General features: G+C 37.0%; 1 protein-coding gene across 1 annotated transcript in view; it reads right to left on the bottom strand.

The window, feature by feature from the left end:
* Positions 1 to 679: 679 nt before the first annotated feature.
* LRRC8C (leucine rich repeat containing 8 VRAC subunit C) overlaps positions 680 to 12,420 on the bottom strand; it is a 45,896-nt gene continuing 34,155 nt past the window's right edge. The window contains exons 2-3 of the mRNA XM_070746589.1: positions 10,472 to 10,613; positions 680 to 3,782 (exon numbers count right to left, since the gene is read on the bottom strand). Of these exons, the coding sequence (XP_070602690.1) occupies positions 1,515 to 3,782; positions 10,472 to 10,609 (2,406 nt within the window). The 5' untranslated portion in view covers positions 10,610 to 10,613 and the 3' untranslated portion in view covers positions 680 to 1,514. The remainder of the gene's footprint in view (positions 3,783 to 10,471; positions 10,614 to 12,420) is intronic.

Here is a 12,420-nt window from a genome sequence, read left to right on the forward strand (position 1 = left end):
TACAATAAAGACTTTCTATGATGTTTGACTGCAGTCACAAGCAATTACGGTAGTCGTGAACATCTTGCAGACCCCTAATACGAATCCACCTTGCCTTTTAATGATTTGATGATAGATATTCAAGTGCAAATTGCACCTGTAATGACTACGTTCAGGGAAGTCTTCCACATGTAGACATCTTTCTGGAATATTCTCTACAGTGCCGAGCTATGTTTACATTTTCTTTGTTAACATACTGGAAATAAAATCCTTCTGAACTGAATTATTTCTCTACAACCAAGCATGAGTGGTTTTGTAAGACTAGAAATTCCTTATTTCAAGACTTGCATGACATTGTTTACTATCATAATAATTGATTTGCATGCTACATTTGCATGGAAAACTAAGTCCAAAATATTTCACAACCATACATTTGTCATTTCATTGGAATCAAGGATGCTGTACTTTCTTAAGAGTGGGACAAGCAGAGTAAATAATTAATAGAATGTTTAACCCTCCCACTGCTAAATTCCTGTAATTTTTGTGGAAAACAAGGGGGGGGGAACTTACTATGAAAGCAGCATAAATTTGATCTTTCCCTCTCTTTGCAATTATAATTATGGCGTAGATGCACCCTTAGATAATTATGAAGATATTCACGATAGATTCATGATAGAAAATTACTTTGTGCAAAATCATATCTGGTTGCAATTTGCAAAGATTTACTAATGTAGATTTAGGAATCACAGTCAACATACAAAAGGAGAGATGAAAGATTCATAGTGTCAGAACATAATCTCTGGACTCATGTTCTGATTATAACTAAGAATACTAAAGATGGAGTCAAGAGACTCAAAAGAAATTTAAATAAAACTGAATCCTGGCTAAAGTGCAGTTTTAATTCAATCTTCTAAAGAACATGTTCTATTGCCAGCAATAGCAGCATAGGTTTGATGAGCACAGAAAAGTCATCAGAGTAGTATCTTTTATCAATGATTGGTTACTTTGCTGTTTTGCTATTAAGAAGTCCCAAGGACAGGGCAATCTGACTTGCAGAAGCCACAATTATCTGCAATTTGGAAATAAACAAGATAAAGAACACTTTTTTCAGTTTTAAAGCATATAAGTGATTTTTGAAAAGCAAAATAGAAAGAATCCCAGTTGCTACAGCAACCATAAATTATTCTACTTAAATATGTTACCTAAATTATTTATTTTCAAAGATGATTATCTTTCTTTGAGCTAGGGCATTTTTTAAGGCAGATATCAGCAATTTCATCTCAACAAAATAGAGTAAAAAGTAGAGACATACAATATAAGGCTAAAATTAAAAAAAAATGTAAACATGGAAGTGGGTTGGGGTAGAAAAAAGAAAGCTTATATAAATATAAACATTTACATGTAATACATATACAGTATTCCAAAATGATCCATATATAAAATGTCAAAATACATCAAAATAAGATAAAGATTTGAAGGCATATCAGTTATGTACAAGGCATTTGGCAGAAAGTTTGTACTGAGTACTGGGAATATTATTCAGCCGTCATCTGTTCTCTAACATCCAAAGGCAGAGTTTCAAATAAGGTGTCTTCAACCACAAGTCCATTCTTTTTAAGAGCTCTGCAGTCACCAAGTTCATGGGGAAGAAATTCCAAGTGATTTCCTTTAATGTCCAAGTGAGATAGCAACACTAAATTTCCAATTTTAGGTGAAAGAATAGACAAGTTGTTTTTCCCAATCTTCAGTGTCTTGATTTTTTTGCAAAAGTACAGCTCATCTGGAACACTCTCTACTTTGTTGCAAGAAATGGAAAAATACTGCAAACTTTGTAGAACCCCAATCTCAGGGGGGATGAATCGTATGTCATTGTTAGATAAGTCTAAATATCTAATTTTGTTGCATAGGAAAAGGTGGGATGGGAGAACCTCTATCTTGTTGTGACTAAAAGAAAGCCGTTCCAGACTAGTGAGCTTCTTTATGTGCTCAGGGATATAGGTTATACTGTTGTGCCATAACTTTAGGATTGTAAGTTTTCTAAGGTGTTGAAAGCTAACAATTTCCTCTATAGATTTCAGATTGTTTTCCTTAAGATCCAGCTCCTGGAGAGCATTAAGGCTGAAAACAGCATGAGGTATGCGCTCCAGATCACAGTGTATCAGCTCTAATTCTGTCAAGTTGACCATTTTTTTCAAGTTGTTGAGCATCACTAGTTTAGTGCCATCATTATGAATGCACATTTTTTGAAGGTGGCTTGAAACATCAACTATAGACTGTGGGACTTTGGACAGGTTGCTTTTAATGTGCAGAACTTTAAGATTCTTCAGCTCTCGAAAAGACTCCAAAGTTATATTTTTAGAAATGTCGTGGCATAAAGAACCAATTAAGCTCAATTCTTCTAAATTTCTGAGCCCGTACATCCAGGGTGGAAGTTCTCTGAAGTCATCAAACTTGACACTCAAGAACTTCAGGTTTTCTTTTAGAAATGCCAAGGCTGCACTGTGGATCTTTGCAGAACATTGGTATAGGGAGAGCTCTTGGAGATTGTCGAGTTGCACAACGGTAGCTGGTATCATGACATTATTAATAATTTCAAGTTTCAAGGACTGAAGCTCTGTAATTTCGAAAACTGTATCAGGAAGTCCAGACAACATAAACAATTGCAGTTCCAAACGGTTATTGGCATTCATTTGCAATCTTTGCCTGAGTTTATCGGCAGTCCATTCATTGTTTAAATTCAGCTGCTTCAGTTTGTTTTCACTGACCTCTGAAAGAAATACAGCAAATCTTTTCGAGTAAAGAGGATCATACTGGTCTATCATGTGGAGCATAAAAGCAAAGTCATTCCTGACATCTGGGATATCATCAATTCCAGTCTCTTGCCGGACGTATTCAAAGGAATATTCTTTCAGAGAGCGGTAAAACAGCCAGTACAAAGTGTAAAGGCAAGTCAGTCCATAAATACTTACAAAGCATAAGTAGCAGAATGAGAGTTTAGAAAAAAGATGTGCCATTGTATGATTGCAAGAAAAGTGCTTATATCCTGTCATGTCTTGAATGTCAACATTGCAATCTACTGTAAACTGAACTTTTGAAACAAGCGCACTGTTATATGCAATAATAATAAGAAACTTGATCACTTTCAGCACTGTTTGGCGAACATACATAGCATGTAGTAGGTCACTTTCCTCAACATGGAGACGGAATTTCTTCACCTTCTCAAATAATGCTTTAGCTTGTTCTCCTTCTTTTTTATCCAAAGCCCCTGGAGTTCCTTTATCCACAATGAATTTTTCAGGTATGGACTTTAAAGACTGCGTCTTGACCAAATTGCCTTCTGTGCTAGGCTGGATCGTGTTTGACCGGCTGATGTTGTTCTTCCTATTGTCTTTCTCTTCAGAGTCTTCTCCAGAAACCTCTGACAAAGCTCTTGTGGTCCAAGGAGAATCAAAACATTTCCCCAGAATGGAAATGAAATGTTCAATTTTTGAGCTGGACCCCGGGAACTTGAACCAAAAGTTGCTACATACCATGAAGATCAATGTGTGTATAAGGACAAGGTATGGAAAGTACTTTGCATACCAATGCAAGGCACGCTCATAGCACATTTGATTTATAAAGCTGTACTGCTGGAGGTCCAGGTCAGTCTTTAAGCCCTTCATTTCAACAGTGGCAGGAGGTGTGGATGGCTTGGGTGGAAGGAACTGAGCTGCACTGGAGTCCATATCTGACATATTAAGGTGAGATATGTTCTGAGAAGGCTGGACTCTTTTGGGAAGGCATATGATCTTGTCCTGCATCACCTGAAACGCACACAAACAAAATTGTATTTTGAAAATACATTCTGAAGCATGTTTCTCTTTTAGCAAAGGAAGAAAAGGTCAGATACCTACAGACTCTGAAACATGGAAAGGAAAAAAAAGTAAAATCAGAGAATTAATAAATATTAGATAATATGGGAAGTAAATGTCAGAGAATCGGTCACAAAAGGAAAACCAAAAGATACACCAGAATAAGATCTTTGCTAAAACTCGATGTATATATGTAAATATAATTTATGTAATAGTAAATAAGCACCATTAGATTTGTACTACAGGCACGTCACAAAAATATCCAACTTTTATTTTAATGTTTTCTGTTTCTTTTTTGTGTGAGTTTGTTTGTGTTTTGTGTGTTTAAATAGTTTATTTTTATTTAAAAAAAATTTTTTTTTAAATAACATCTCTACTTATAAAAATCTCTAGATTTGGAATATGAATCATGCCACCTTCCTAATTACCAAAGGTTCTGCAAACTTTAGTTGTGTGCAAAAATGATAACTAACTATAGTGCTATTATATTCTTCTGGCCACTGATATTTCAACCCGACCATCTGTTTCAAAGGCTGTTTATCCTTTTCACTTGATGTTGATTGTTGAGCTAAATAACCATATAAACAAAGAAAATCACAGTACTGTATTATAGATTTTATTGCATGTATATTGCCTGTTCCATTCATGGCAGGTGTTTTCCATCTCTTGCTATATACTGTATATATTGCAAGTCTCCATTTCATTACAGGCTGTGGGAAAGGAGAAAGACAAAATAATGGTTTAAATATTGAAACATATAGAAATATAGTGGGACCTTTTAGTAAATTTGGCAGATAATCAAAGCCTGAGGTTTCAGACTGGAAGACTGGCATAAGATCTCAAGCCATGGGCAAAAAGTTAATACTTCTCTCTAAACCAGTTTTTTCTGCCATGAATAATGTTTTGGAACATATTTCCAACTGTATTTCTTTAAGAATCAGTTTGGGAAGGCTGACTAACAGCATAGATCAGGGCTTTTCAAATATTTTATATTCCACTATATTCATACAAAATAGAAATTCCAAACCATGAGCCTCTGTATTTGGGTGGCACGAGTCGCTCAAAGGCCCCCTTCATAAAATCTAGCATTTCAAAAGGCTCCCGTGTTTACTTCCAACGGAAAAATTGGCCACAGATGATTAAATCTTTACAATGAACAGCATTTTTGCTCCTTCCTCTTCTGTTAGCTGTATCGCTTCCCATCTGGGCATTCCAGCAGCCTGGGAGAAAAAAAACCCGGCATGCAAACTATGTCTTGCAGTTGCTAAGCAACAAGGAGGTAAATCACAAGGCCTTCTCTTTACCATAAAAATGGCCAGTTGGGTGTTCCAGATTGTTGTTATGGGCATCTATTCAACTGCCAACAGGAGCATGTATTTGTATATTCATTAAATCCTAGATTTATTCAAAGGCACCTTAAGGGTCAGGCCTCCTTAACTTCAATGATGGATGGACTGCCAGACCAATGTATTAAAAGCAGCTGAAATTACACTTTGCTCTATTGTTCTATGCCAGTGATGGTGAATCTATGGCACGTGTACTACAGGTGGCATGCAGAGCCATATCTGAGGGCACACAAGGCATAGCCCTATGTCAGCTCCAGCGTTTTCACTCTCCCCAAGCATCAGGAAAGCCTCCTAAAGCCTGGGGACGGTGAAAAACACCCCAATGGGCCAATCAGAAGTTCAGAAACAAGCTTCCAGTTGGCCTGTTTGGCTGTTTTTCGCCTTCCCCAGGTTTCAGGAGTCCGGAGGCTTCAGTGAGGCCTGAACGCATGCGCAGGGATGTGTAAGGGGCAGCAAAGAGATTGTACACATGTGCGGGGGAGGGTGTGAGTGTGCGCACACACCCTTTTGGCACACAAACTACAAAAGGTTCGCCATCACTGCATCTATGACCTCCCAAGCCTCATAATGGACAGGACAAATGAGGTAATCTTTCAGAGAGAAGGGACAGGGAGCTATTCTCCACCAACCTTTAGGAAATATACAAGTCCAAACATCCATGTTGTGGCTTAAATGTTACCAGACCCAGTTTTAACAAAAGTTTTCTTTTAGGCCAGTTCTACCTCTGCAACCCAAAACACTACTAAGTTTAACAAAAGAAGAATGATTGTGAATTTAAGTTGATTTCCCACCTCAAAAAATAAAGATGAAAAATCCATCTGCTTCCAATATTATATTCTCAATATAAAATGGCCCGCATATTAATGGATTAACAACTATCATGGCCAAATTGTATGAATGGAACATATGCATGCTGATTGTTTAATTGTTATGGGTTTTAATCCAGGTTTTACAGTTAGATTATGTATTTGACTTATTTTTAATTGTTTTTGGATTTTATATTGTTGTAAGCCGCCCAAGACCTTTGGGATTGGGCCACATAGAAGTCTAAACAAACAAACAAACAAACAAACAAACAAACAAACAAACAATATTAGGGTGGGGGAAGTTTTAGCTTTCTTTTTAGGTAAACAGAGAACTACAATACCTAATTACAGAATGTTTGAATACATACAAGTGTTTTCAAATTCTTTGTTGTAGACCACAATACTCTTCAGAAAATAATTATTTATATTAAACAATTTAGTCCCATGATCAGTAATAAGGATACTGCAAATGACGCATGGGTCTGAATTCCTGAACTGAATAATCACAGATTTGTGCCAGCAAAGCAGCTCTGTTTGCAGAAGAGGAAATGAGCAGTATTATAAATTCAAAATTTTGCTTTCTTACTTGCTGTTTTCCTGAGTTTTACTCACTGTAGTTCAATGTACCTCTACTTTTTTAGCTCCACAGACGGATAGCAGAGAAGGAGAGAGGACAGGTTTCGGGCATGCATGCCGCTTGCACTAATACAGTTTCAAAGGTACACTTGCCCACTGTTTGCAAGGCCTGGTTCCTAATGGGTTCTGGCTTGGTTCTGAGCCATGGCCCAGGGTTTGGAGACCCTTGCTCCAGCATTTTTACATCAAGAAATTGACAGGCCCAAATTACAATGTCAAAACAAAGCAAACCACATTAAGTCTTGATCTGAAGTTTCATCAAGTATCACATTACACTATGTGATCTGGTGCAATGCCATTGATGATATATTTTCCCCCAATATCTGTTAATATTGTACCTGCAATTTGTATCTTGCCATGATAGCCATGTTGAAAGATTGCAGGAGTGCAAAACAGTGCATTCTCAGATAAAGGAGCATGACAGAGCACTATCAGGCACAAGCAACCAGGGCCACCCATGAACAATCTCAAACAGAAATTTTACTGCCAATCCCTATATTACAAGAATCTTGCCAGGCTAATTGCATCCCCTTGGTCAGATAAGGCTTCATGGATTTTGTGCTGTTTTCTGCAATACAGCCGGGGTGGCGCAGCTGGTAGAGTGCTGCACTGCAGGCCACTGAAGCTGACTGTAGATCTGCAGATCAGCGGTTCAAATCTCATCACTGGCTCAAGGTTGACTCAGCCTTCCATCCTTCCGAGGTGGGTAAAATGAGGACCCGGATTGTGAGGACAATATGCTGGCTCTGTTAAAAAATGCTATTGCTAACATGTTGTAAGCCACCCTGAGTCTAAGGAGAAGAGCGGCATAAAAATTGAATAAATAAATAAATACAAGGACTCCAAGATTACCTCCATCTAGCCACATTCTAGCTAGATTCCATAAGGAAAGAAGAAGGGATCTGGATTTCTAATTTAGGTCACTGGCACTATGATCTTACATTCAGTTTTTATTTCATAATATTTCTACTCTGGTTGTAATATTATGCCAAACTGGATTATCAAATTCCACCTACTCTATATATGCATGCAGTTTCCACTACCTCCCACTCTCTACAAATAATTTTGTCCGCATCTCGGAAGCAATTTACATGGACTCTTGTGATCATGGTAAAAGCCAGAAGTTGAAAGTTTAGTTAGTACTAGGCCTCTGGCCAAGAATACAGGCCTTTAGAGTCAAGAATTTCAGTCCTGTATACAACTGCTACTGACTGCCAATTCAGGAAAGGCAGAATACAGTATGTGTGGAAGGAAGGAGAGAATAAGGATAACTTAATGCCATATATAGCATTTGAATGCTATTTGTATCACAGAAATTTTAAAAACTGTTACGTTCAAGATTTTTCAACTTTGTTTTTAATCCAACAAATTGAATTCCAGAAAAGAGGAAACACTTTGGAATATGTGGAGAACTATCTTTCATCAACTCCCCCCAGAGATTAGAACGGCCCCCACCCTCCTTGTCTTTCGCAAATTACTCAAGACCCACCTTTGTCGCCAGGCATGGGGGAGTTAAGATACTCCTTCCCCTAGGCCATTACAAGTTATATGTTTGTGTGTATGTTTGGTTTTTATAATAAGGGTTTTTAGTTGTTTTATTAAATTGGATTGTTACATGTTGTTAGCCACCCCGAGTCTGCGGAGAGGGGCGGCATACAAATCCAATAAATAGATAAATAAATAAATATAAGGCAAAGTCCACAGCAGTCAGTGCCAAAAAAGGCAAATTTATTATCTAGATCAGCGGCCACCAACCATCTGGGCACCAAGCACCACGTCTGGGGAGAGAGGTTTTTCCATGGACCGGAGGGGGCATTGTTTTGTGTGCTGCCTACATCCAGTAGATGGGGTTCTGGGTTTTTTGTGAGGTTCAGTTTCTGGCATAGCACAAACATGTGCCAGTCCACAGACTGTGGATTGAGGACCCCAGATCTAGATGACTTTGTCTTTTCAGCTTTATCTTTCAACTTCAAAAGACTATATTTTGCCTCTCATATTCAGATATAGATACACTCAAAAGTACCGAAGAATATAAAATGGAGAAACAGAGCCGAGGTGGCGCAGTGGGTAGAGTGCAGTCCTGCAGGCCACTAAAGCTGACTGTAGATCTGTATGTCAGTGGTTCAAATCTCATCACCAGCTCAAGGTTGACTCAGCCTTCCGTCCTTCTGAGGTGGGTAAAATAAGGACCCGGATTATGGGGGCAACATGCTGGCTCTGTTAAAAAGTGCTATTGCTAACCTGCTGTTATGCCCTTTGTTAAATAAACGTTTATTTTTTAAAAAGAATATATAATGGAGAAAAGTATTTTAAATTTGGAAGAATATTTGGCAACATCACACTCAGAACTTTTAAAATGTCTGCTATTATAAAAACTGGTTTAAAACAGGAGATAGAAGGGACTAGAACCAAGAATCAGGCTGCTTTGGATATTTATTTTAAAATTGCAGGCTACAAGAAATATATTGGCAAAGACTTTAAACAGGACTTACTGTACAAATGAAAGTGGCTGATGTTTTAATAGTTAAAAAAGACACACAGATCTTAGATCAGAATAGTAATTTGGATGTGTGGAATTTGACTCAGAAAAGTGATTTGGACACCTCTCATTGTGGATCTACAAAAGAGATGTGTTATATTTGTGTTATATACAGGAGTTTGTGAGAAAAGAAAGAGTGAGAATGAAAAGAAAACAGCTACTTAAAAGGAATCAAAATGTTCAAAAGGAGGGTCATAAAGTTGTCTCTCTCTGTCTCTTTCTGTCTATCTCTCCCTATACACACACACATATATATAGAAATATATATAATTATACACACACATACAGAGAGGGGGGAGAAAGAAAGAGAGAGAATCTGTGCGCATGAATATTTTTTTGTTGTATTTTTTAGAGAGTGATAACCTATAGTATTAAAATTGAAGGACAGTGTTAAGCTTGCAAAGGACTTTCTAAGAGGAAAAAATGATTAATTAATTTGTGGGACAATATTTGAAGGAATTAAAGATCAAGATTTTCAATATGTTGTTATTTCTGGTACCTTTTAATGGAATTTTTCTTAAGCCTGAATGACAAGGCTCTAAGGATTTGTTTATAGAAATGAGATAAGATATGGGAAGGGACTTTGTTGTTGTATTTTTAGAGAAAAGTATAAATTACTGGGTTAATTAAAGGACAGGAATTCCTTTAGGAAAAGAAAGGAGTTGGTTTATTTGTTTAAGTGTGTATGTGTGTGTATTAGTAACTGCCTTTTTTTTGCTCATCGATTAATTGATTAATGAGTATTATTTGCTAATAGATAAAAGATGGGATGGGATGAAGAGATTTTTGGTTGAAATGTTAGAGAAATTAAAATGCTAAACTCTTGTGCAATTATCTTCATATCTGTTCCAATCTAAAGTTATTTATAAGAATGTGTTTTTCCTTTGTAAAGTCCTACATTTTTGTTTTGTATATCTTTTTCCTTATTTCCTTCAAATTGTTTTTTCTCATTCTTTAAAAATAAATTTAAAAGAAAAAGTTATCTATGCACGAGAATCTAGTCAACCAATGATCAGCACTAAATTGATCCTAGGTAAGAATTAAAGATTCTAAACTGATGACATGTTTAATTCCACTGACCAGCTCTGCTTGCTCTTCTCCTACATCATATTACTTAAATGACCACATGTGATTCTGGAGCCCGCTACTCCAGAAGCTGAGTAACACTACTGCAAATTGGTCTGTTATGTTACTTGAGTAGATAAAGAAATAATTCTAGTATCCATGATCTTAATTTTTTTTCAGCCAGCATTTAGAATCTGAGACACATCTATGGTATTATTCATTTTTTAACTTGGAGTCTTGCTTATTTACCTGTAATGTGCAACCAAACACACCAACCATCAACATGGCAACAGAAAGATAGTCTGTGAATACATCCCACCATGGCTTCAAAACACGGAAGGCTGGCTGTTGTTCAGAGAATTGGCGGAATTCAGTGACAGGAATCATTGTTCTGAAAAAGAACAAAAGGAGGAATGTGTGAAATGATTACTTTTTTAAATATGAAAAAATATGTTAGTTTTATTCAATGCAACCCTAACATACATACATACATGTATGCATACATACATAGATACATACATACATACATGCAGAGAGAGAATCAACCAGTCAGTCTAGACATTTTCTAAAACTTGGCATCTTCCAGATGTGTGAATTTCAATCCCCCTAATTCTGTGCAGTAATGATATTGGGGGATTCTGTGCATGAAACACTATAACATAAAGAAAGATGCCAGGGTAGGAAGTGATAGTCTAGAAGTGGTAATGGAATTTGAAGAACTATTGAAGTATTAACATTTCCCAAGGTTCTTACTGATCACGTGATCTCCCAGGGAATGATAGATTGCTCAAAGCTTCTTAAGGAAGGAATTCATCAGACACTGCTTCAAATCTGGATGTTCTTTCCATGACAAGCTAAACAAATCAATAACCAGAACATGTGTATTCCAATCTGTATGACTAGGCTTCCACCATTAACCTCTTCTACTCCTTACTTAACTTTTAGAAATTCAAAATTCTGTTTTCACTCCACTTCACTCGGCTTCAAGTACCTAATTTCAGAATCAAGCGCCAGCCCAACTGGGAAGACTTCTATTGCAAGCCAAAAGTAGAAGTAATAAATGCTAAATACTGTCAACAACAGGACAGCAAATTTGTTTGCTAGTTGTTTACTACCAATTCAAAAAAGAGTGAATAGCAATTTAACTCAGCAATAGGAAAGCCCCAGACTGTTCTTGCCCAACAGCTATACGGGAAGAAGACAAATCAAGAACATACAGGACAGTCAATTAAGTTAGAAAGGAAGGGAGTTTCTTGGAAATATGACTGATGATTTAGCAGGAGCAAAGGGAAGAGAGCCAAGAGAATAAAAGCTTGGGACCCATTCTTTCTCTTTAACCACAATTTGAATAAACTACAATTGTCTGCAATCAGACAGAGAACCCTGTCTTAAATTATGTTTTTCAAACTTTGCATTCAAAATGTCAAACCAATCAGATAAATCACATTGGACGTAGAGCCCATGTAGAATAGAGTAGAATAGAATAGAAGGTAGATTTTTTTTATCGGCCAAGTGTGATTGCACACACAAGGAATTTGTCTTGGTGCATATGCTCTCAGTGTACATAAAAGAAAAGATACATTCATCAAGAATCATGAGGTACAACACTTAATAATAGTCCGGGTACAAATAAGCAATCAAATCATATTAGGAACCAGTCAATGCATCGTAAGGATACAAGCAACAAAGTTACAGTCATACAGTCATTTAGTGGGACAAGATGGGTGATGGGAACAATGAAAAGATTAACAGTAGTGCAGACTTAGTAAATAGTTTGACAGTGTTGAGGGAATTATTTGTGTAGCAGAGTGATGGCGTTTAGGGAAAAACTGTTCTTGTGTCCAGTTGTTCTGGTGTGCAATGCTCTATAGCGCTGTTTTGAGGGTAGGAGTTGAAGCAGTTTGTGTCCAGGATGTGAGGGGTCTGTAAATATTTTCACAGCCTTCTTTTTGATTTGTGCAGTATACAGGTCCTCAATGGAAGGCAGGTTGGTAGCAATTGTTTTTTCTGTAGTTCTAATTAGCCTCTGAACTGCATAAAGAACAGTATGTGGACATTCAAGAAAAAGGAATTCATACTCTCAGAATTATTCGTTTCTTAGTGTCCAATTCCACTCCCCAAAAGTAAATCTTAAACTCTACTCAAGAAATGTGCAAATTATAGTGGTTTATGCACATCAAGAAACAAACAAGCCTATC

The sequence above is a fragment of the Erythrolamprus reginae genome, chromosome 3, assembly GCF_031021105.1.
Source record: "Erythrolamprus reginae isolate rEryReg1 chromosome 3, rEryReg1.hap1, whole genome shotgun sequence".
Taxonomy (NCBI): Eukaryota; Metazoa; Chordata; class Lepidosauria; order Squamata; family Dipsadidae; genus Erythrolamprus; species Erythrolamprus reginae.